This window comes from Natator depressus, chromosome 9 (assembly GCF_965152275.1).
Source record: "Natator depressus isolate rNatDep1 chromosome 9, rNatDep2.hap1, whole genome shotgun sequence".
In the NCBI taxonomy this organism is placed as follows: Eukaryota; Metazoa; Chordata; order Testudines; family Cheloniidae; genus Natator; species Natator depressus.
Genome location: NC_134242.1, coordinates 89,824,973 through 89,851,276, shown reverse-complemented (window position 1 = coordinate 89,851,276; position 26,304 = coordinate 89,824,973). Strand labels below are relative to the sequence as shown.

At 40.6% G+C, this 26,304-nt stretch overlaps 1 protein-coding gene across 3 annotated transcripts in view; it reads right to left on the bottom strand.

The window, feature by feature from the left end:
- Positions 1–26,304, bottom strand: part of TBC1D8B (TBC1 domain family member 8B) — a 64,085-nt gene that overhangs the window by 35,822 nt on the left and 1,959 nt on the right. For 2 of the 3 annotated variants that reach the window (XM_074962595.1, XM_074962597.1), the window contains exons 2-6: positions 19,231–19,341; positions 7,686–7,804; positions 5,529–5,754; positions 3,874–4,114; positions 1,517–1,724 (exon numbers count right to left, since the gene is read on the bottom strand). In XM_074962595.1, the coding sequence (XP_074818696.1) occupies positions 1,517–1,724; positions 3,874–4,114; positions 5,529–5,754; positions 7,686–7,804; positions 19,231–19,341 (905 nt within the window). Of the gene's footprint in view, positions 1–1,516; positions 1,725–3,873; positions 4,115–5,528; positions 5,755–7,685; positions 7,805–16,783; positions 16,910–19,230; positions 19,342–26,304 lie in introns of those variants that run through there. The other variant, XM_074962598.1, reaches the window with a different exon arrangement.

Genomic DNA, 26,304 nt, shown 5'->3' with positions numbered 1-26,304 from the left:
TCAGCTCCTTTATTTCAACCTGTTATGCTTTGTTATTACAGTTTGCAACAGCCCCTGTTTGCAAGACTGCCAATAGAAAAATCACATGAACTGCAATATCTAAGTAGCGTGTGCCAAATATATTCCTGTTGTGTGCCCACTGAAGTCAACTGAGTTACACAAGAAATTAATTTGGACCTTTATTATATTATGGCTTTTAATACTTTCAAACACTCAGTTCCAGTGAAGAAGAAATTTGCCTAGGTAATAATGCATGCTCTAATAGCACATAGCAAGGCAGATTTTCAGCTGGAGTAAACTGATATAGCTCCATTGACTTCATGTAGCTATGACAATTCACACCATATGAAGATCTGTCCCAGCATGTCTAGTAAGCTGCATGCATGTATAGCACACATGCATGTATGAAGAGTATACAAAAGTTCTAATCAATGTCTTGGTAATTTCCAGTGTATCTATTTCAAGAACATATCTGGGACTAGTCAGAGACTGACAATATTAAAGAGACTGATAAAAGCTCAGTCCACAGAATACATGCCACATGGAAGGTACAGGGTACTCTTCCCATGCACTTCTCCACAAATGTGTCATCTCTGTCCTAGATCATTCAAAGCTAGGCTGTAACACAGGGCTAGTCTACACTGGCAATGCTAAAGCACTGCCGTGCCAGCGCTTTAACGTGTCTTGTGTGGTCACAGCGCAGTGCTGGGCGAGAGCTCCCCCAGCGCTCTAAAATAAATCACCTCAAGGGGCATAGCTACGAGTGCTGGGAGCTTGGCTCCCGGTGCTGGTGCACTGTCTACACTGGTGCTTTACAGCGCTGAAACTTGCTGCGCTCGGGGGGGGGGGGGGGGTGGTTTCACACCCCTGAGCGAGAAAGTTGCAGTGCTGTAAACTGCCAGTGTAGACAAGCCCACAGTCTCTATTACCTTATGATCCTTAGTCTGTCTGTTAAGGACGCCAATTGTAATGCTGAATTGGCATTTGTCCACTAAGGACCAGACACTATCAAACTCATTTCACATAAGCCTCTGAACAGTTGGTACTCATTAATCACTGTCCACAGTGATTTAAGCTGGTGACCTACAGGTGAAAGACTCCAGAATCCATAACCCATCACTCCAAAATATTTAGCCCCTCCAATTCTTTGTTTTTGACCATAAGCCTCAGGCTACGAAGACAGACTCCCAGTTTAAGTACAAGTTGTGAGATTTGTGCAAGCTGAGACACTAAAAGTTCCTCTGCTCACCTAGAAAGAGCAGAGGATAAAAAAAAGAGACGGACTTGAAGGTTTTCTTTGAGCTGAAAAGTGAAAGGAGTTCTGCACGCAGTGGGATTTAGCTTAATACAGTTGGCACCAGGAAAAAAATGACATCATATAAACTGCATAAAAATAGATTCAATTTTCTAATGAGAAACTTGACTAAAAGAAAAGTAAATTGCTAATTACTTTAATCTATACAAATTATAAAACTTTCAGTGTAACTGGCTCTGCAAAATATGCAACTTGCAATACCTCTCTTAGGGGAATGATTATGCTGCACAGACTGCCATCCTGGCTAGCAAAGCAGATGTAGTTCTCTGAAATGCACATTTTTCCCAGTGTGTTGAAGTGGTAGAAAGGTACCCATAAGAAGCATTCATGCACTTCCTTCAGGGTCTCTTCTTTGGGTAGCCTGAAGAATGCACTAAACTGCTCACTGTGGGCTCTGTTCTCCAGGCCTCTAATGGGTAAAAAAGGAAGGCGGAGAAGGAAACCAAAGTTATTTTAATATCACTTTACATTTATTAAAACTGAGTTGTGTTGGGATGGGACTATATTAAAACTTTATATCCCATATTCTCAAATACATTACAGGCTCAATCCTGGAAGGCACTAAATGAGGTTCTGAACACAATCAATTCCCAAGGGAGTTGACAGTGCTTACACCCTATTTTAGCAAAGTAATTAAGCACATGCTTAAAACACATGCTGAAGTCTAGTTTCAAGTAGTGTGGATTCCACAGCTTTCAGTGAAGGGATTTCCAAGAGTCCAATACATTTCAGTGTTAGCATCATTTTTTTTTCTCTCTTAATTCCATTTTATTACTCCTAGTTGTTACACGTTGTGCCCTAAATAACAAATCCCCCTCTTTAGTTGTTCATCACAACACATATCGGGGTGGCCAAACAGTGGCTTGCAAGCCACATGCGGTTCTTTTACCGTTGAAGTGTAAACAACTAGGAGTAATAAAAGGAAATTAAGGGAAAGAAAAATTATACTAACACTGAAATGTATTGGACTTCTGGAAATCCCTCCACTGAAAGCTGTGGAAGCCACTCTACTTGAAAAGAGACTTGAGAAAGCACTGCCAAACACGCTACACGGACCAAGCCTCTACTGGCCCAGGAGATAGACTTTAACCCAATGGATATTTTAGATCTGACATTTCATGTTACCCAAAGCAATTCAATAGTAAGAAAACCAGTCACCAGTCTCCAACACATGGTTGCTTATATCACCCACTGCCAATGACATCTGACCCATGCATTTGTTATCCAATTAACATATGCCGAAAAAATTGTTTGTTGCCCTTCCCCCTCCTTTCCATTCTTTCATCAGCAAGCTACTCTTCAGTGACATCACATCATCACTTCTTGGTTTTTATCCCCACTTGCTGCTAAGACACTACATTTTTTAAAATGAATTTTGCTGTAATGTTTTTCACAAAATATTTCAGAACCTTGAATACAATTATTATCTAGAGACTGTAACCTCTCCAGAGATCTTATTTATACAGGACATAAACAAATGTAAATCCGGGGCTGTAAACCCACTGATGAAATCACTTTAAAGCAGAGAATAAAGCAATACAATTTTCCTCCCTTTTTCTATATTAATGTATTAAATGGTTCTCTCTTAAGGAACCTATCAAGAAACCTATTTATTAATTATTAATTATTATTATTATTATTATTAAACAGCTTTGGTTGTATGACAGTACTGAATAATGCTTTCTGCATTTTTCCTGTTCCAAATGTGCCCTCTGTTTTCTGTGTAAAAATAATAAAAGGTACAGATTTAAAGCCTTGAATTACAGTTAATTCTGGCCTATAAATTGTGAAAGGATTTTATAAACCTAGGCCATGAAAACCAACTTGTCAGTTCTAATGATTCGTTAAAATACACTCAGAGAAACTAAGCTTTACCATAGAAGAGCCTCTGAAAACGAAAAACATGCAAATATGCTATATAATAATGCACACTTGGGGCTATTATTTCAGTTACAGCTGTACAAATCCAGAGCAATTCCACTGCCTTTTGTGTGGATGCTCCAGATTTACACTTGTATATCTGAAATCAAAATCTGGCTCTCTAGACTTAAGCCTGCATCGGATCTGACAAAAGTGAATGAGAAGACCGAGTTCAGAGAACTTTCCTACAGAATTTACAATGAAGGCAACCAGCTCCTGCATTTAGTGTACGTTCCCTGTTTGAGTAAATGTCATGTAGTGTTCAGTTTTGTTTTAAAGAAGGAGAACCCTGTGCTATTAGCACAGGTTTGGTCAATTTGTGCCTTGATGCTTATTCTGAATGGTGTTTTTGTGAATCTGATTAGCCATGAAGAATTTGAAACAACATGAGATACCCACACAAGTATTTGTGAATAAAGCTGATATTATTTCTTATACATCATATTCATGTGATTTCTTCCAATAACTATCAGCAAATTATAACACCCTGCATTACCCAACGTCTAACAGGACACTTGGGTAAAAGACACAAATGTTAGCAAAGCTGTTATTGTAAACTCCTTCAGACAAGGACTGTCTCTTCCTGTGCCTGGAACTCTACTGAGCACACAGCTGACATTCTACAAACAATAAATTACCTCTTGGTGATTTGCAGAGGATCATGGAGGACTAGGTCACTTTCAAATGTCTCTTTGTCAAAAAGTCTCCTTACTGCGTAGTTTGCCAGCTGCTCCATAAGAAGGAACGTTTCATTAATGTGCAAAAACATGGAAAAGTAGTGATCCTCCCCACGGGAGCACACATGAATACTCTCTGTCAGGATCACATTGGAGGTCTTTTCAAGTTTTGAGATTTCATCCCAGGAGATAACGAGTTTTACTGAAAATATGAGTATAAGCAGGTGTGAGTAACTTCTCACTGCTCGTTAGTCGCCTACACTTTTTCCTTAACACGAAGGGAACAAGCGGTCAACAGCTTTGATAAAATGCAATTAAACAGCACAGTGAAATCACTATTGAGTAGGAAGGTCTAACATAGCTGAAAGCATTAGAGTGAGCCACTGAACAGCCTTTATTGCATGTTTCTCAGAAAAAAGAAGCTTTTGTGTATTTCAATAAGGGCCAAACTGTAATAATCCTCTCTCCTATAGAGTAGTACCTTATTCCACACCTACTCCATTGGCTTCAGTAGAACTACTTGTGAGGTACGGTACTATTTAAAATGGGTTCTATAATCTTGCCTGATGTAGTTGCTTTCTCTGTTTTATAGCCCAATCCTTCCATGTGCTGAATGCACTCAACTGCCATTGACTGCAATGGGAGTTGAGGGTGCTCAGCTCCTTGTAAGACTGGGCCCTCAGTCATTTGTTCTCCTTCAAAAATGAGCGTACAGAAAAAAACACGAACTACTGCTATTCCACAAGCACAAGAAAATTACAGGCTATCTTCAGAGTTACAGGAAGCTTGTCAGGTAGAATTTCACGGTTAGAAATACATCAAAAAAGTGCCACATATGTTAGTACTAGATTACACTTTCTGTTCTTTGTTCCAATGCAAACCTGCAAATGGCTAAATGAACTATATCATCATGCAGGCTGCTCTGTTTTAATAGTGCATTTAAAATAAAGCTTCGTAAAGCAAGCAGACCATGTATATCTAAGGGGCCAGTGTCTTTCTGATGTACTGCTGTGCCTTCTATTAGCAATCATGAATACTACATGCATGTACTGGCAGGAAAATATATAAATGCTTGTAAGTCTATGCAACTTTCTTCATATTTTCTACCTTTCAATCACACAGAGTTATTACTCACATAAATGCATACTTTTAAATGAGCAATCAAAATGACTTTACACACACAAAAAATGTGTGAAAATATCAGCAATGTATAATGCCTCGATTTGGGAAGATTATTTTTTGTTTTAAATTTGTACATGCGACAGGAATTGAACCAGGAGCCTCAAGAGTTGAAAGCATGAATCTCTACAGCATGAGTTAAAGACCCAGGATTTTCAGCTAAGAGCTGTACCAGACCTATATTCTCTGTGAATCCAGGACAGAGAAAGATAAGTAACACACACTAGTGGGTTACACATGTACATGCAAATAAAATATTTATAAATAATATATTCCAAATGATTATTTTGATTGCTAATTTTTTCTACACTGTTTTTATTTGATGCTCATGTTCCAAAATAACTAAGTTTCATTCTCAAAGGATTATGGGTGTGACATATTACTTCAAACTTGAAAAATATAAAATAAAATGGTGATGAGTGACTGGGCCAACTTACTTTCTGCTCCCAGCAAAAATGAGTAAAAACTAAGAAAGTTGGTACTAAGATAAAGCCATCCCTGACAGGGCACTCGCCCCCTCCAGTAGCTGCAGGAGTAATAGGTCACCAACTTCTCCTGCTCTGCTAATCCAAAGCACTTTTCAAACTTCAGAATAGCTTCACGAAACTTCTCAGGATCTTCTTCTTTTATGAAAGAACCTTTCCCTTCTTCAGCAATCAATCCCTAAAAGCAAAAAAACAAAAAATGATGAAATTATATATAAATAATTTAACCCTTTTTGTTTGTATATATATAAAAACCATGCAACATATTTTGTGCTGCCATATTTCAGGGAAAGAATGGTCTTGTGACCAAAGCACAGGACTGAGAGTCAAGAGGCCTAAGTCTATTTCAGACCCTTCTACAGACTTCCTGTATGACCGTGGTTAAGACACTTACCTTCAGTTTCCCCGTCTATAAAATGGGAATAATGAGGTTTCCTTACCCCATTAGGGGTGTTGTGAAGCTACATTCATAAGTATTTGTAATGTGTTTTGTCATCCTTTAATGGAAAGTGCTATAAAAAAAGCTAAGTACTGTTACTAGAAGGTCACACGCTCCATTGCTTCTGAAGGCCAAGCTCATTGCACACACCAGGGGCTCACTGCATTCTTTCATTACCCACCTCCCCCACAAGCTCCCTGTGTGCCACCCTTCTATCTCCCTCTATTTCAGGGATTCTCTGCAAGCCTCCCCTCAGGTCACCCCCATTCGCCACTTACTTGCTCATGCCAAAGTCTCTGTGTGACAGCACATTTCCCCCTTGTACCATTGTCCCCATTTCTCTCCCAATCCCAGGGACTCTCTGTGCCCCCACTCCAGGAACTATATGCCCGCCCATCCCCCTGTACCCCTCAGACCAGAGTTCCCCATTTCTCCCCCCCGCCCCCCACCATTTCCCCATCATTCAAACATTCTCTGAAATTTTGGAATTGATCAAATGCAGCATTCAAAAGTTATCACATTTGTGACAAAGGGGGCATTTTCTATAATATTTTTATGAATCCTAGGCATGCCTCAGTTTTCCTCTGTGCACAGTGGGTGCAAAAGGGTTAACGCTGCTTCTGGAACAGCGCTGGGGACAGGAGTTGTGTGCACTACCTTGATGCTTGGGTGGAATGACTGGGTCGTTAAGGATCTGGCTGAAACCAAACCCAGATCAACACAGGACACAGTAAGACAAAGAGGCCCCCCAATGACTGAACAATCAACCCCAAACAACAAGAAACCCCAGAAGGTGGAATATGTGAACTGAACTGGAATAATGGCTTCAGTTTTGGAGGGACTCAGGAGTTCTGACTTAGGAAGCCAAAGAGAACAGGGAGACAGAGTAAGGGATAGAGTCCATCACAGCTTGGCTGATGGCATTGGCTTTGCCAGGATGGACCATGGCATAACATCTGCTTCTGTGTGCCAGACTAAGGACTTTCAGCTTCTGTAGCCAGGTGACCAATAAAGAATTAACTTGTTTTGAAGAGGCTGCCTGTGTTCCTATAAATACTCTGAGTGCTCGGAAGGGCTACAGTCCAAGCCTCCCGCAGGAGTCTGCCTGGGCTGGATTCACTGCAGGGAATCACGGAGAGAGACAGGGAGTGCTGGTGCTGAAGGCCCAGTCTCAGAGTCTTGGCGACTAAGGGCCTGCCCATGTGGAACTGTGTGGATCTTTGGTGCCCGGCATACTAAAGGGGTCCCTGGTTACAGGCTGGGGCACAGAGAAGATCCTGTGTATCTCTGACAGCATTGCATACAGACAGATGGGGAAATGCCTTCGAGATTAGTGTAAGGCCTCATTTTGCTCTGTCAATTATTATTACTGTTGTTGTAGAATATTCTTTTTCCATAAGTTTTAAACAGTTAATTGAAGGTAACTGATACATTTTGCTTACCAGCAAGAACAGAATGTGTCTCTATCAATTTTACTTAATTTTGAAGTGAAATAGCTTCACCCCATTCCATTGCTCCTATCTAACTGCAATACAGTACTGCATAAAAAGAATTACATTGCACCACAATGTTGTCCCCTAATGTCCTAAAAAAAGGGAATGTTATTGATATATTTCTGAAGAGTGAAAAGTCATAGCTTTCCTCTGTTAGATCACCTACATGCTACTTACTCTTATCTTCCCCTGTACAAAGCTAGTAACATCTTCATTTGAATCAAACACAGATAAGGTCTTCATAAGATTGTGTTCCAACCAGTCCCAGTGTTCCATTATTTCTTCTCTGCTGGCTCCTGATAAAAGAGTAACAGGTTAATAAAACTTAAGAAATAAACTTCACCTAAACAAAAATCACAAAGGCCTTGTCCACACTGGAAAAATAACCATAACTGTAGTAGTTAGCACAGTGATCATAGTTATTAGTGTTTCCCAAACATTGGGTCCCGACCCATCAGTGGGTCATCAGAAGGTTCTAGTTGGGTTGCCATGTCCAGGGTCAGATTAACCCATCACAGGGTCCTGGCCTAGGCAAACATGCACTTCTCCTGGCCCAGTGTGAAGGGGAGGCTGGCAGGTTTGGAGAGTGAGATGTGGGCCAGGCCAAACCTGAGTGGTGCTGCGACCCCACGCACCAGGTCACAACATGTGGAGTGAAGAGCCAGGCCCTGCCTTGCGGGATGGGAGCTGCACGATGTGTGGGGGCAGGTTCGCTCTCCAATCATCCTGAGCCAAGAAGGTCCGCTCTGCACCAGGCCAGGATTAGGGTTGTGGTGCCGGGGCAGAGGGTGGGTATGCAATGGTGGGTTGCAAAAAAAATTAAAAAAATAAAATGCAGTTGGCGAGTCTCCCTAGTAAAAAGTTTGGAAACTACTGTTCTAGATATAGCAAAGTTTCTTCCTCTTCAGATATATTCTATAGACATCTATGTTGTCTAAATAACTCTATTGTAAGGCAGGTTACCACCTGATTACCACCTAGTAGCACTCAACATGGCTATGTCATGCTTCGACCTTGTGATGTAGAACCCAGTCACATATTAATCATATTCCTAACCATGTTAAAGCTTTGGTGACCACAATTCAGGAAGAACTGTAGTTCTGTCTACACAATTTAAGTCCCGTTGACGCTGCAAGATCAAAGTGGGTACTGTTGTGCTGTACTAGGCTTCCACAATTGTAAAGAAATCATTTTCCATTCAAAATACAGAATATATGCGGAAGCTACTGCCTGATGCAGAAACCACTGCCTTTCTGATTCATATAAACTGCCTGATCCTTGAAATGTCTTTGGGCCCACCCAGCATCACTGGTCTTTCAGTCTTGCACTTCCTGCAAACCCAATGTACTGAACAAGAGACACTTTCTTCTCCTTCTCTGTATGCATGCAGGAACAGGAATAATTTGACAATCAGTGTTTAGAAAGAAGCAAGCTGTACAACCCAGGATGAAGCTGATCATCCAAAATATGAAGGGCATATAAATGCAGTAATTAAATCATAGAAATGTAGGGATAAAAGGGATCTCAAGAGGTCATCTAGCCTTGCCCCCCAGTGCTGAGGCAGGATTAAGTACACCAAGACCATCCCTGATGAAAGATGTTTATCTAACCTGTTCTTATAAATGACATGGATTCCACAACCTTCCAAGGTAACCTGTTCCAGCACTTAACTATCGTTATAGTTAAAAAGTTTTCCCTAATATCCAACCTAAACCTCTCTTGCTGCAAACTAAGCCAATTACTTCTTGGCCAACCTTGTTGGATTTAGAGAACAACTGATCACCATCCTATTTATAATAAACTTAAAGATTTATAAACTATTTTCCTACAGTCTTCTCTTCTCTACACTGAACATGCCCAATTCTTTCAACTCTCCTCATAGGTCAAATGGCAAAGTCAGCCTCATTACCTCATTTACCATGCACTGTTATTCTGGTGAAAATACTTGATCATTTTATTCTTGATCTCCCCACAAGGATTTTGCTTTCAGAGAGCTGTCACCCATCGTAGAAGGAATGTCATAACAACTTTACAAGAAAGAGAAGGAAATCTGCCACAATGAAACACATGCATTTTCCAGTTAGGTGTTTTGATTAGCAGTTTAAATTTCACACAAAAGAAAGATATTAGCTGCTAGCTAGTTTTCTGATGTGTGAAATGTCAGTACGTCAAAATGGTTTACGGTATATGCAAAGACTAGGCCCTTTTATACACTCGGTTAGGAATTTTGCCAGGGGTAATAGCTACTAATCCACAATCTTAAGACTACTGAAGTAAAGATGATGTTTATGAAACAACAGCATTGAGGATTCAGCTGAGTGCAGTACTCGGACTATTCTTAGGGGTTAGACTGTGTAAGGATTTATTAGACTGGTTTTGACTGTGTAAGGATTTATTCAGCACTTTTGGGTAAGCAGTTCTACAATATAAGAGGCTACATGTTTTCATACAATACAGGAATTGCTTAGAAATAAACAGGCCCAGTACATGAATGCACTATCATCACTTCCCTCCTCATCAGAAAGCTCCATTGACCACATCTTTATCATTTTGTTTTATGAAAACTGACACCTTAAGCAGGTTTGAGTGGTTTTCACGGGCTTATTTAATACTGCACTGGGATTGAATAGAAATTCCTCTAGGTACAGTTAAGAAGCTGGACATTTATGATGGATAAGCTATTACCAGCAGGAGAGTGGGGTGGGAGGAGGTATTTTTTCATGCTTGTGTGTATAAAAAGATCTTCTACACTTTCCACAGTATGCATCCGATGAAGTGAGCTGTAGCTCACGAAAGCTTATGCTCAAATAAATTGGTTAGTCTCTAAGGTGCCACAAGTACTCCTTTTCTTTTTGCGAATACAGACTAACACGGCTGTTACTCTGAAACCTGTCATTTATGATGGAGTTGCACTGGCATTTCAAAAAGGTGAAAATAATGTCAAGAGTAATTAATGCTGCAAAAATAGGGCAAAACCAATTCTCTACCACACTACGCACTAAGAATCTAGGGTAGTTCTCTAAACTCAGGCTCAAAGATTTTGAGGCACCAGATGCAGCCAGATGAAGTATTCTGATTAGAGCCCAGCATTCTGAATGGTTTTTCTATGAGCATTCATATCTGGTACTGTCAAAAATATCTTATAGTAGGAAAAGTGAACAGGAATATTGAAAACAGTTTTGATTTCTTCTCCAGACTAACTGGAAACTTGGTTTGAGAAGTTAGGACTTGTGGATTCTATTCCCATTTCTGATACTGACTTGCTGCATGGTTTTGTGCAAGTCACTTAACCTCCCTCAGTCTCTGGTTACCCATCTGCAAAATGGCATAACACGTATCTACTTCACAGGAGTAATGTATTTTAATGCATTTGTTATTGCAAAATGTTTTCAATTTTTTCAGATAAAAGTAGCCGTGTCAAAGTTTTTTGGATACTCTGCAGTATTCAGGTTAAACTACCTTAGCTATCTTTTGAGAATACAGGCCAGCAATTCCAACAGGTAACAGAAAAACTACATATCACTTTTTTCATTTACAGTTATTATCCAGGGTTAGTTATGCATGCTCTATTTTTATATTAATAAATTGAGAAGAAGAACTGTGCAGACTCCAGTATTGCAGCATTTACTCAAGTGAGTAGCTCCCTGCAGTCAACAGGGCTAGTTGTGTAAGTAAAGGCCACAGGATTGGTCCCCAATAATTATACCACAAGATTCACAGACTAGGTCACTTTTTGACTTAGTTTGCAATGTCTTCTTACATGTTTCATGAAGTGCTTGTGGAGCTATGTAAATAAGTCTTCAAAGGGAAGACTCTGATTCACCAACTTGTTGATAAATACACAAATAAATGTTCTTTGTTGGGTCTGTCCCTACCAATCCAAATTCTATACACATTTTCTAAAAAAATTCAGACTTTCCTGAAGAACGCCTACTCTCAAAGAATGAGAACTGGCATCTGTCTTTTAAAGAACTGCATCCCCAAGGTGTTTTTAACAGTTATTAAATCTCACAAAAAATGTAATGGGAATAAAGCAATGCTTTATACTGAGCCAATAAATACTGTCAAATACTGAGTTTTCCTGCCAAAAGTTCCCCAACAGTTGCTTTATAATTGTTTGCCCAACTAATGACATCATTATCTCCCCTGTACACTCATGCTGAAACATGAGAAGAATGGTCTTTTAAATAAAATATAAACACACACACACACAATATTCTGAGTACTGCCATCCTACTACCCATCAAAACACCATGAACATAGGCTCGGGGCTTTGTTTCCCACTAAAAGCCTGTGAATACACTTTCTCCCTGGATTACTGTAAATTCTCTGATGGTGACAAAAAGATCTTTCTGACATTACAATGTTTAATTACTCTATTTGATAAAACTGACCACAGGTTTTATGGGAATAATAATCTTGCTCTAAACAGGATTACACTGAAAAAAAAACAATAAGACTATCATCATTTGTGTGCCTACCAGGAATCAATTATGCACAAGAAGGGTTACTGTAATAGCAAGTAGGCCTCAGGCAAAGTGAAAATCCCATTAACATACTTGTTTTTGATAATTACAATGTAACAATGGGAAAGCAATTTAGTCTCTTGTTTTTATTAACTGGATACTACCTCATGGAAGGAACAGCCTATATTCGTGCTTTGCATGACAAAGCCATCATACAGCTTTTTAGATTAACTCTTCTATATGTAATACAAAAGTGATAAAATTTCAAGTACTAGCAGGCAGATCCCCTTTTCCTGCTTCCTAAGGGTTGAAGTCATGGCAACAGAATTCTCAAGAGTACATGTTTATTTTTATTCATTTATAGGTATTTTTACTGCACTCATCAACTGAGTATATTTTATGGCAGCCTGTAACCACTTCTTATTATTTCCCCAGGAATATTCCTAGGATTTTACTTACCAACAGTTTACAGATGGCTCATTTTCTAGTAACTTCACAATGTTTTCCCCTGTTTTTAAAAGTGCTATGTTTTAGAGTACGATACTCTACACATTGTCCTTTGGACAATACACTACATCATTCGGTCTCTGATTGAACATTATCCTCTAGGGACATCCTTGAAAAGCACGCACAGGAGATTAGATTAGATTAGATTGCAGGGGGAGAAGTTTCATATTACAACATAGGGATATGGTATTAATGTCTTTTTAAAGCAGTTGAGGCTACAATAGGATCTGATTCCTTGTCTAACTGAAGAAGAGAAAATTCTGATACATATTGGATAGCAAAAATCCATGTGACTATAGCACAGCATTTAATAGTGGAATTATGTGTGTGTAAGTATTTGTGGGATCAGACTCAATAAGGTCTGAAGTATCAGGGGGTAGCCGTGTTAGTCTGTATCCACAAAAACAACAAGGAGTCCGGTGGCACCCTAAAGACTAACAGATATATTTGAGCATAAGCTTTCGTGGGTAAAAACCTCACTTCTTCAGATGCATGGAGTGAAAGACATAAATATACTGACACATGAAGAGAAGGGAGTTACTTCACAAGTGACAGGTTTCAGAGTAACAGCCGTGTTAGTCTAACCAGTGTTGACAGGGCCAGTTCGATCAGGGTGGATGTAGTCCACTCCCAACAGTAGATGAGGAGGTGTCAATTCCAGGAGAGGCAAAACTGCTTCTGTAATGAGCCAGCCACTCCCAGTCCCTATTCAAGCCCAAATTAATGGTGTTAAATTTGCAAAGGATTTTAGTTCCCCTATACTTACCTACATGCCCCCAGCTTCCATCCAGGACACATCACATGATCCATTGTCTACAGCCAAGCCCTAAGATACAACCGAATTTGCTCCAATCACTCAGACAAACACCTACAAGATCTTTATCAAGCATTCTTAAAACCACAATACCCACCTGGGGAAGTGAAGAAACAGATTGACAGAGGGAGACGAATACCCAGAAATCACCTACTACAGGACAGGCCACACAAGGAAAATAACAGAACACCACTGGCCATCACGTACAGCCCCCAGCTAAAACCTCTCCAGCACATTATCAAAGATCTACAACCTATCCTGGAAAATGATCCCTTACTCTCACAGACCTTGGGAGACAGGCCAGTCCTCGCTTACAGACAGCCCCCCAACCTGAAGCAAATACTCATCAGCAACTACACACCACACCACAGAAACACTAACCCAGGAACCAATCCCTGTAGCAAACCTCGTTGCCTACTCTGTCCCCATATCTACTCTAGTGACACCATCAGAGGACCCAACCACGTCAGTCACACCATCAGAGTCTCATTCACCTGCATGTCTACTAATGTTATATATGCCATCATGTGCCAGCAGTGCCCCTCTGCCATGTACATTGGCCAAACCGGACAGTCCCTACATAAAAGAATAAATGCTTTTGACACTGTATTCTAGCCAGCAAGTTAAAGAAGTATGGGCTGGATGAATGGACTATAAGGTGGACAGAAAGTTGGCTAGATTGTCGGGTTCAACGGGTAGTGATCAATGGCTTCATGTCTAGTTGGCAGCCAATATCAAGTGGAGTGCCCCAAGGGTTGGTCCTCAGGCCGGTTTTGTTCAATATCTTCATAAATGATCTGGAGGATGGTGTGGACTGCACCCTCAGCAAGTTTGCAGATGACACTAAACTGGGAGGAGAGGTAGATACACTGGAGGATAGGGATAGGATACAGAGGGACCTAGACAAAGTAGAGGATTGGGCCAAAAGAAATCTGATGAGGTTCAACAAGGACAAGTGCAGAGTCCTGCACTTAGGACGGAAGAATCCCATGCACCGCTACAGACTAGGGACCGAATGGCTCGGCAGCAGTTCTGCAGAAAAGGAACCAGGGGTTACAGTGGACGAGAAGCTGGATATGAGTCAACAGTGTGCCCCTGTTGCCAAGAAGGCCAATGGCATTTTGGGATGTATAAGCAGGGGCACTGCCAGCAGATCGAGGGACGTGATCGTTCCCCTCTATTCGACATTGGTGAGGCCTCATCTGGAGAACTGTGTCCAATTTTGGGCCGCACACTACAAGAAGGATGTGGAAAAATTGGAAAAATTCCAGCGGAGGGCAACAAAAATGATTAGGAGATTGGAACACATGAGTTATGAGGAGAGGCTGAGGGAACTGGGATTGTTTAGTCTGCGGGAGAGAAGAATGAGGGGGGATTTGATAGCTGCTTTCAACTACCTGAAAGGGGGCTCCAAAGAGGATGGATCTAGACTGTTCTCAGTGGTACCAGATGACAGAACAAGGAGTAATGGTCTCAAGTTGCAGTGGGGGAGGTTTAGGTTGGATATTAGGAAAAACTTTTTCACAAGGAGGGTGGTGAAGCACTGGAATGCGTTACCGAGGGAGGTGGTGGAATCTCCTTCCATAGAAGTTTTTAAGGTCAGGCTTGACAAAGCCCTGGCTGGGATGATTTAGTTGGGGATTGGTCCTGCTTTGAGCAGGGAGTTGGACTAGATGACCTCCTGAGGTCCCTTCCAACCCTGATATTCTATGATTCTATGACACAAATCGGACATCAGGAATGGTAACACACAAAAGCCAGAGGGAGAACACTTCAATCTTCCTGGACATTCTATAACAGATTTGAAAGCAGCTGTACTTGAACAAAAAAACTTCAGAAACAGACTTCAAAGAGAAACAGCAGACCTAAAATTCATTTGCAAATTTAACACCATTAATTTGGGCTTGAATAGGGACTGGGAGTGGCTGGCTCATTACAGAAGCAGCTTTGCCTCTCCTGGAATTGACACCTCATCTATTGTTGGGAGTGGACTACATCCACCCTGATCGAATTGGCCCTGTCAACACTGGTTCTCCACTTGTGAAGTAACTCCCTTCTCTTCATGTGTGAGTATATTTATGTCTGCATCTGTAACTTTCACTCCATGCATCTGAAGAAGTGAGGTTTTCACTCACAAAAGCTTATAATAAGGTCTGAAGTGTCTCTGGGAATGCTACAAAGTTTATCTTTCCCCAAAGGCATCTAAAGGAGGGGCTGGAGATTGGACGAAAATTTAACTGGAGTCTTACGACTCAGTAGAGTGTCTAGTTTTTGTTAAATTCTATTCACTTAAAAGGTTTAATTGGGGGAAAAGATGATGAACTAACATGTGACTGTTAAGGCTGAATCCCCACTCTGTCACTTTGAGTATGGAAGGTGGGGGGCCCACAAGGATTCTAAAAATTAATACTTGCCACTCCAGGCTTGTATTAAACTCCCAAGGCTACAGCTTTATTCTGACCTTGGCTTGGTAAACGCTGCCATCATCCAAATGCAAAAAAAAAAAAAAAAAAAAAGCTTTGGACCCAGGAAGGAACACTTGGGAATTCCTCCCTGTGGGGTACCCTCAAGCCTTTTCTCACTCACTCACACACACACACACACACACACACACACACACACACACACACACAGCCCTGCCCGGGGAAGAGCTGAGAAAGAAAACAAAGGAAATTAGTTGTGCTACCAGCTAATCAAACAACATGCACAGACCTCTTAGGACACCAAAAATTCAATCCTGTTCTTAAAAAAGATACATGTTATTAAAAAATGAAAAGGAAAAGAATACATTTGGAATTTAGGCTTTCGTTAGATTTCAGAAGAGCAGTTCCAAAAATTAAGCACCCAAACTAGCTTTCTTGGGGGTTCAGCTTAAAAGTTACAAGCAAACAAAAGCATCAGGGTTTAGCACAGAGGAGATCCACAAGCCAAAGTAAGAAATAAACCTGACTCTGCTTAACTAAACATTCCCTATCCAAATAATTTCTTCTAAGTATAGAAGATACTTTTTTATACCTGGTTCAAACTGTACACAGCATTTTTGCTTATAGCATTGCTGCTCTGTGTCCCTGCAGCCCAGAAAACAACGGACAAAGGGAAAGTTTCTTTCCCGATTTTTAAAGGTTCTAGCCTTCCCATTGGCTCTTTTGGTTGGTGCCCACTCCTTTTCTTTTACCTATGGGCTTGTTAATGCTTTACAGGTAAAGCAAGCAGAGAACAGACACCAAGAGGGATTTTACAGCTAACTGGATGGGCTGGGTGTTCACAGAAGGGAGCTACCCCCCACACTTAATTTATCACAGTAACACTGCAAAATTTCAGATTTTAACTGTGCATTTTTAATTTTTAGAGGTTCCCTGAGTTCTAGATAATGTCTGAGAAACCAAATAAATATATAAACATGACATGAGTAGCAATTAGCATTATCTCTTAACTGTATATTTACTAACGGCAAGATAAATATAGTGTGTCTAAGAAATATTCAGTACCGTCAGCAGGGCTCTGAGCTTCTGGAACCGAGAGACTAGACATCTAGACAATTAGAGACTGAGGAACTCATAAAAGAGACAAAAGTTTGGTCTCCTGGGGAAGATGCTGAATGAATAAAACGTGCCCACAAAACTTAGAGAAGGTAGACCTTGCTCTGAAGATCAAACACTGTGCCATCAGTCAGCAGGAAAAACAACACAACAGGAAGGAATGAACTGGTACCTGGAGTGAAAAGGTGAGAGGAGAGGGAACTCAACTTCTGCTATAATCAAGTTTACTTTTACAAGCAAAAGATAAGTTAGAAAAAACACAATTTGTGTTTTCTGTTTATTCCCACCCATGTGGCCATCAGACTTCCTTGTGGGCAAATTTATCATCCTCCTCCTGAACTCTGTTGAGCTGCATGGACCATGCACAGCTTACACAGGAAAAAGCTGTGTACTTCTGCTCTAGGGAGAATACCACCAAAGCAGTTTCATAAAACTAGAAAAACTGAGATGCACCTGAAAGCAGGGAATCTATCTGAAGCCACAATACAAATGCTGCACAGCAGAACCACCGAATACTGGGTCATAACTTGTTTCCTTATCCCACTATTGGAGCTACACGGGAAGGGACTGGGGTCGCATTACGTGTATTTGCCCAGCCCAAAGAGTCAGGGGTAGATTTTCAAAAGCATAAATACCAGTTTTGTACACAATTCCCCTTGTACCTCTGAAAAATCTTCCCACAGACCTTTCCCCCCAGGGGCTTACAACTAACAGACACAAACAAACCCAGGGCTGGGGCCAAGAATCTAACAATTGGGATCTAATGATTGGCACAGTTGTGTTTTATTTTGTTGATTGTTTTCTCCCTCCCCCCCACCCCACCCCCTTTTTAATTCAGAGTAGGGACAATTGAGGGAGAATAGCAGGAATGGAGGAGTTAGTACAAGTATGACAGTGACAGCTTCTCACCCTCCTAGATATAACAGCAGGGAGGGTTTTGTGGGGATCATGAAAGAGGTGAGTCTGAAGGAGCGATGTGAAGGAGGATGAGATAGTGTGCCTTTGAACATACTTGCCATTTTTACCTGTACTATACCTGAACAGTTTGTCAGAGTAGCTGCCTATTGAACATTACTGATATTTAGTTATGGAGGAGTTCTCCTATGTTAATCCAAAACTTATTGGAACAGGACAATTGGAAAGTGACTACTGTACTGCTTAAGCACCTGACACAGTTCCAGTGCCAACCCCACCCTAGGAAGAGATGAAGGCTGTGGCACCCATAACTCAGCTTCCATTGTCTCTATATGCTCCTGAGAAAGGCTGTTCCAAGTATGTTTGCATTGAAATAGAAACCTCAGCTATAACATCTATACACCCATAGAAGCCAATGGGAATCTGTTTATTGACTTCAGTGGGTGTTGGATCAGGCCCGAACACTATAAACTCTTTAGAATGTCAGTACTTGTATAGGTGTGTCTATTTGCCTAGGACTGTCTGTAACTAACTGTGTCAATACACTTGGATCTAACTGGTTTAAGGATAAACCGAATGAATGCTGAAACTGAGGTGAACATTAATTTTACTTTAATCCACTAGCAGAAATCTGCTGCTGGCTAAACTCCTGCTACAAAACTCACCAGGAATAAGGGGACAGCTCCATATTATTTTCTCAATACTTTAGCTTTATATCCTGTTGAAGACTTTTTAGCTGATTTATGCATTTTAGCTATTTTAAAATAAATAAAAGAACAAAGTACTGAAGGGAAAAAGTGCATTAATATATTTTCTATAATACCAACAAAATTTAGCTCTTTCATGATAATTAGTGAGTTTGTCAAAGGTTACATTGAAAAAAAATTGCCTTCGTGCCTATAACCTTTTATATATGATGCTTTTTATCATGACATCTCAGAGATAAGTAGATCTCAATGTTGAAGTGAAGTGCCGTTTGTACAAGCCTGTACTCATTATTTAATAAAAATAACTAAGAGTATAAGCCATGATTTATTAAATGCAAAATCTCTGGAACAAAATGAGACTCGGTATTTGCCATCATCTGTCTGCATGGAAGGTATGTATCTCCATTCTCTGTGATCCAGAGACATTCTTAAATTAATAAAAAGGAAAGAAAAAATAGGCCATAGAAGTAAAAATCAAACACTTCATGCTGGACTTTTAAATGCCCAATCCTGCATGGTGCAGATTTTCTCCAACTTCCATTCAACTACTCAGGATTTTGCAGGGCCCTAAATGAGCAACTGCTGGCAGGTTTTCCATTTCCTCAATGTAGGTGAGCAGTTTTACTGTTAAAACCTGATGGGGTTTGAAGGAGGAGAGAGAGAGAGAATGATCTTACCAGATGTTTACATGCGGTTCTTAGGTATACTGGCATTAGGGAAAAGATTTGCCACTTTTTAAAACCATTTAGCCTCTAAATAAAGAATCACACTTACCACATGCAATGGACCAGTAGATTTGAGAATCCGGTGTTTGATGCAGGATGCGAAATGGAGCCACCTTTGATGTGGAGTCCAAGACTGCATCTAGTGTCCCCATGAGAAGGCCTGTTGTATTTAAGATACAGTTTTAGACAGTTTACTAAACAGAGTCAAAATTAGGATTTTGTATCATACATTCAGATTCTAATCCTGCATTCCTTACTCAGCATGGCTGAGTAACGCACACTTCCACACCAAAAGTTTATCTTTTAGTGGCTATTAATTTTTCAAAATGATTTTGCTGCACTTCCTATCAAGATAAAGCCTCCCAAAGAAAAATACAAAACAAGAGCAATTAAGGATCAGTAAGTAATTTATGTCAAGTAAACTAATCTTATCTTTCAAACTGTAATAATTTTATAGAATGTAATTGAGCAAACTCACATTTTCTGCTGTCGTAGACCAGCATTTGACAGTTTATACTCTCTACATTGAGAACTAAAATACTAAATAGATAATGTTTATATTTGTTTGATGAGCTTTTGCTTATTGAATTATTCATAACACTGAGCTCGTTTTACACTTGACTTTGACATAGCAGATGTTTTGATTGTTAATCTCTCTAGCCATTCTCCCAGTATCCTTGTTTTCGGATACGATATATGGCACAAGGGTATATTTGCAAAGTCACCACTTGCAAAGACTGATGCAAGCACTCATCTTAAAAGGTTTCAGAGTAGCAGCCATGTTAGTCTGTATCTGCAAAAAGAAAAAGGAGTACTTGTGGCACCTTAGAGACTAACAAATTTATTTGAGCATAAGCTTTCGTGAGCTACAGCTCACTTCATCTTAAAACGGTAATTTTATATTCTGCTATAAAACAGCACTGCTCAAAATGCCAAAACATTCTCAATATCCACTACAAAGGCTAGCAACATTTCACTAGGTTTTAAGGTTCAAGAAACTAGTGTTGGGTTGATCTCAGTCATGTTATCAGTCCCCAAAACGAGCAGATACAGAAAACACATTATGAAGATCATCATAAAGGGGAATTACGGATGCAGGCATAAACTGGCTGAGGGGCAACCAAGTTTCAGCTCTTCAAAAAAAAACCTACAGTGACTCAAGTCAATGCCCAAAAAACATGCAGCAGACACGGGGTGGGGGAGGGGTTAGGTATGTCCTAGATTACTCCTTTTCTTTTTATCTACTTGTGGCACCTTAGAGACTAACCAATTTATTTGAGCATAAACTTGTGAGCTACAGCTCACTTCATTGGATGCATCCGATGAAGTGAGCTGTAGCTCACGAAAGCTTATGCTCAAATAAAGTGGTTAGTCTCTAAGGTGCCACAAGTACTCCTTTTCTTTTTGTGGATACAGACTAACACAGGTGCTACTCTGAAACCTGGATTAGACAGGATGTCTTGTTGCCAAGCAAAAACAAAGGCCAAGATTTTTAAAAGTGGGTGCCTGAAGACAGATTCCTAAGTCTATATTTAGGCACCTAAATAAGCAGCCTGTTTCAAAAGCACTGTGCCCAATAGGTGTTTATAGTTAAGAACATGCATAAGTATCAACTGGGCCCTATTTAGATGCCTAGATGTAGACCTAAGAGTTAACACGTTTGAAATAAACAAAATAAGGCTTTCATTCTAACAACATCCCTTGTTCTCTTTCCCATTAGCTGGAGAGAGTCTTAAAAAAAACCCACCCTTGTTTGACAGTCTCTTAGATGGCTAAAAAGATGGCAATAACAGCCTTTTGCGTAAAGGAGAAGACGGATAGTTGAGTTGGGCTGGAGCTACTTCTGTTGCTAAAATGTGGTGCACTTCATCTCAGGTGGTGTTTGGGATTCAGATGGAGATGGTAGGGGTAGCAATGTAATCTGGTCAGGACATCCCTCAGGATTAGGACAAAGAAGGTCCAGGGTCCCAGGAGATGGTGGGAGTGGCAGCCATGATGGTGAAGCTTGCTCTGTTCTTTCCTATTTCCCCCCCCACCCCCCCAGTCTCCTTCTTTAAGGACTCAAAAATGAGTGGCAGGGAATAATCCATCCCCTCATTATTTTGTTCAACAATCAGACCTAATATCTGACAGAACAATTTCGGTTCATTGCTTTCTGGTTCCGCATCTTCTGTTTTGACCAACCATGATTTTAGCATAGTCCTTGAACCATATAAGAGGCCCTTTTATTTAGACTAATTTAGTCCATCTCTTTCTCAGACCTTTTCCCATCAGTATTTGTTATAGATTATGTTATCTTATGAACTTTCACATACTTTTTAAAACTGAGCTCACAATTAGAGTAAATTTGTAGGTACAATTATCATAACAGCAACCACTGTTTTTTCGTGGATGGTAATCAATTCTTGTATTTTGTATTACCACTTTTGAGACGGAGCCAAACCACTGAAAACCTAATACCACACCAAGCTTTCAGGATGCTGCTTTTTTCCTTCCCATCTACCTCTAATCTCCTTCCCTCCAGCTAGGATAGTTCTGATGGACTGTCTTATCCATCAGCTGAAAGCTCTGGTACAGTAGCGTATATAAGCATCAAGAAAAAGGCTTTTTAGTTTTAACCTTTGTACATGCATTTTTATTCATGTTTAAAAAAAATAAGATGCACCTAGGTGGGTAACATGACTAAAGTTTAACTTGTACGTTTCCTTACTTCTGCTAGATAACATTGTCTGGAAGTGTTCAATGATTTGTACAAAAGGCCATCTAAAGTTGCCTCTTCTAAACAATCAGTTAGGAGCTTTCAGTATTGGGAGGAACGTTCAGTCAAGTCAGCAAGCAGCTGTGCTACTAAAACGTGAACGACCAACAAGCAGCCAAGACCAGAAAGGCATGGAAATAAACCTCACTTGTTAAACATGCCTCAATATCCAGTTTCATCAGATAAATTCTTAACTTAATGGAACTTGATTATCTAAGTCCAGAAAGCATAAAATAAGAACAGATTCCAAACGGGATTCTAGTTTCAGGAGGTGCTCTGTTTAGTGCATAAAAACAGGTCTGGCATTCAGAATATGATTTCCAGCTCCAAGACCCACTTGCATGATTAAGTAACTTAACTTCACAAAATGGGTATAAATACTATCTAAAAGAAAGCTGAAAAACTTGTTTGAATTGCACTTTGAGATCTTTCAGTCAGAGGGGCAAAGTACTACTTTATTATGCTTCTGAATCTTCATCTTCCCTTTATCAAGATCAGCCCAACCTCCCAGCCATACAGTCAAGCACAGAATGGAGCGTGAACACCACGCTTTCATGAATAAAGTATGAGGAGATTCTAAAGAGGCAGTGGAATTCACCCACAGGCAGCAGGACTGCAACACAGCCGGGGCCTGATCCAGCTCTACTGAAGTCAAGGGAGGACTTTCCATCGACATATGCATTGCCCGCTACAGGTTCCCATTACATAGCTGCCATTGGGAATACTTACATACATAAAGTAAACCATACGTGTAAATCTTTGCAAGACTGGGCCTAAATACTGATCATGTTCATTGCACTGTGCATTTGGATATTACTACATTTTTGGGCAAAATCTCCCGAAGATGTGATGTATTTTGGAGCAGATCAGTCACTAGCTGGAGTGTTGGGTTCCTGATAGGATATGAGTTATGGTATAATCTATTATGCAGAAACACTGGGTGAAATCTGCTTCCCTGAAGTTAATGGAGGTTTTGTCACTGTTTTGATGGACTTCAATGGGGTTAACTGTGTGTGTGTAAAGTTAAACTCGTATAGAAGTTTCTGCTGCAGGACTGGGGCCTAAAATGGGATCTCTCAAAGTTACTAATTTTCAGAGGGATTACTTTACGAGAGAGAGAGAGAGAAGTAGTTTGTACACAATCCTCTTGGGTACTGTGCATGACCAGAATCACAAACACATTCTAGAAAAGGAGTACTTGTGGCACCTTAGAGACTAACCAATTTATTTGAGCATAAGCTTTCGTGAGCTACAGCTCACTTCATCGGATGCATACTGTGGAAAGTATAGAAGATCTTTTTATACAAACAAAGCATGAAAAAAATGGATGTTTACCACATAAACACCACCCTATACCGGAAACCTACTGACCGCTATTCCTACCTACATGCCTCCAGCTTTCACCCTGACCACACCACACGATCCATCGTCTACAGCCAAGCTCTGCAATACAACCGCATTTGCTTCAACCCCTCAGACAGAGACAAACACCTACAAGATCTCTATCAAGCATTCTTACAACTGCAATACCCACCTGCGGAAGTGAAGAAACAGACTGATAGAGCCAGAAAAGTAACCAGAAGTCACCTACTACAGGACAGGCCTAACAAAGAAAATAACAGAAAGCCACTAGCCGTCACCGTCAGCCCCCAACTAAAACCCCTCCAACGCATTATTAAGGATCTACAACCTATCCTGAAGGATGACCCAACACTCTCACAAATCTTGGGAGACAGGCCAGTCCTTGCCTACAGACAGCCCCCCAACCTGAAGCAAATACTCACCAGCAACCACATACCACACAACAGAACCACTAACCCAGGAACCTATCCTTGCAACAAAGCCCGTTGCCAACTGTGCCCACATATCTATTCAGGGGACACCATCACAGGGCCTAATAACATCAGCCACACTATCAGAGGCTCATTCACCTGCACATCCACCAATGTGATATATGCCATCATGTGCCAGCAATGCCCCTCTGCCATGTACATTGGTCAAACTGGACAGTGTCTACGTAAAAGAATAAATGGACACAAATCAGATGTCAAGAATTATAACATTCATAAACCAGTCGGAGAACACTTCAATCTCTCTGGTCACGCGATTACAGACATGAAAGTTGCGATATTACAACAAAAAAACTTCAAAACCAGACTCTAGCGAGAGACTGTTGAATTGGAATTCATTTGCAAATTGGATACAATTAACTTAGGCTTGAATAGAGACTGGGAGTGGCTAAGTCATTATGCAAGGTAACCTATTTCCCCTTGTTTTTTCCTAACCCCCCCACCCCCCCAAGACATTCTTGTTTAACCCTGAATTTGTGCTGGAAATGGCCCACCTTGATTATCATACACATTGTAAGGATAGTGATCACTTTAGATAAGCTATTACCAACAGGAGAGTGGGTTTGTGGGGTTGGGAGGGGGGAGGACCTGGATTTGTGCTGGAAATGGAAATTCACAGAGGGACAGGAGGACAACACTTCTCCAGCTCATGCAGATAAGTCCAGATCTGCAGCCACCCCTTCCATGTTTATGGGGTTGTGGACTGTCCAGGAAAAAGAGACAGCAGGGTCACAATATGGATCAACAAGCCAGGGCCCCTACAGAACAGGCTACAGCAGTAAGGACTACTACAGACTCAGGACTGCAGTAATAGCCATTAAATAGATTGACACTGAAGGAAAAAGATAATTCCTTTCCCCACCTCCAGGGAACCCCCTTTCTCCAAGCCTGGATGCTCAGGTTCTCAGACTCATATGAGACTCATGACTTAGTGTAGGGAGGATTTGGTTCCAGAAATGTATATTATCCACATAATCTTTTTTTCTGATTATTCCATCTTGTCTAAGTACGTCAAGCTGAAAGGAAAGCAGCATCCACTTGAGACAGCCAAAGAAATTATATCAGCAAATAAATCATTTTACCTCTTCATTGAATGACTGGTATTTTGTTACAGTGAGTTCTCTCATGTGACTACTGCAGGGATACTACTCTTCTAAATAAGGTCCTGCCTGCATTACAAGTACCACCATGTCTTTGTAACCAGGTCAGGACATTCTCATCTGACCCCAGTTACAAGAAACACTGCTGTATATACCTTGCAGCTTTGCTGCCATCACAACTGTGTTTTTGCATTCACATCTGCCACTCTGACTAAATAGATCTGTTAACAGTGCGTTTTGGAAAAATCTGAGCTGCGATCCCATAATGCCTCTGCAGGGGACAGAACAGACAGAGGATGAGGACACAGACTGGCACCTGAAGCCCATAAGGCAATGCATATCGATGTCCTACTGTGCATGGAACTATGAGGAAGGAGAAACAGCCAAACAAGTTCCAAGGCATGCTGCATGATTTGGGGGAGAAAGGGGTCTCATCTAAGAAAGGTAAGGAAAAAGGGAAAGGAAAAGAGTGTTCACCGAACTGATTACATAAAGACAATCAAATACCCGCACAGGCCTTTGGCTTCTCACCTACCACGGTTACTAAGCAAGTATTAACCATGATGCTTGTAGAAACAAACCATGATTTAGAGCCAACCATGTCACCAACTGGTTATAAACTTGTGCCCTGATCCTGTAATCAGACTCACGGGGGTCACATACACAAATTTGATTGTAGCACTGGGGTTCTGCTTAAAAGGTGTGGTCTAGAGGAGGCCAATAAGTGGAGCAAGACTGCACTCTGACCCAGGGTTCACTGTGTTTGATAAAGTATAGCTTTTAAGTGTACGGCACCCAGCAATATAAATATAAAACTAGACAAACATAGCCAGTTATCTTAATTAACACTTTGAAAGTATATATTTTATAGCTATGAAAGCATATATAATTGCAAACTTCTATTTCATAGACCATCTCTTTCTAAACCTCATTATATAAAATTTTATTTCAAGAATATTCTGCAATTTTATCCTCTGGCCATTCAACAATGACTTTTTTTTAAACAAGAGTTGCCACGATACTAATGGTGAAAGAGACAGGCATCAACTGTGTAATGCCACAAGGATTAGGAGGAGGACAGTAGGAATATATTTGGACATATGTCCTTCCATACTGATGAATACCATCAAGGACATGGAACTAGTCACAGAGATGTCACCTTCAGAAAAGACAAGGGCTCAGAACATACACTCGGACAACTATAAATTAATATACATTATTTAGTGGAGAAAATTCATCTTTAAAAGAGTGAACTTTTAATTCTGGAGTCAGCTCTACGTTTTGTTGCAATGACATTTTTAAAATAAATAGCAGCATACAGAAAGATAATCTCCGGGCCAAGTGAGTGACACTGGGTAGGGCTTACTTTCGTCTCCAAAGATGCCAGATTCAAAACAAGGATGAGAGAGGGGCCA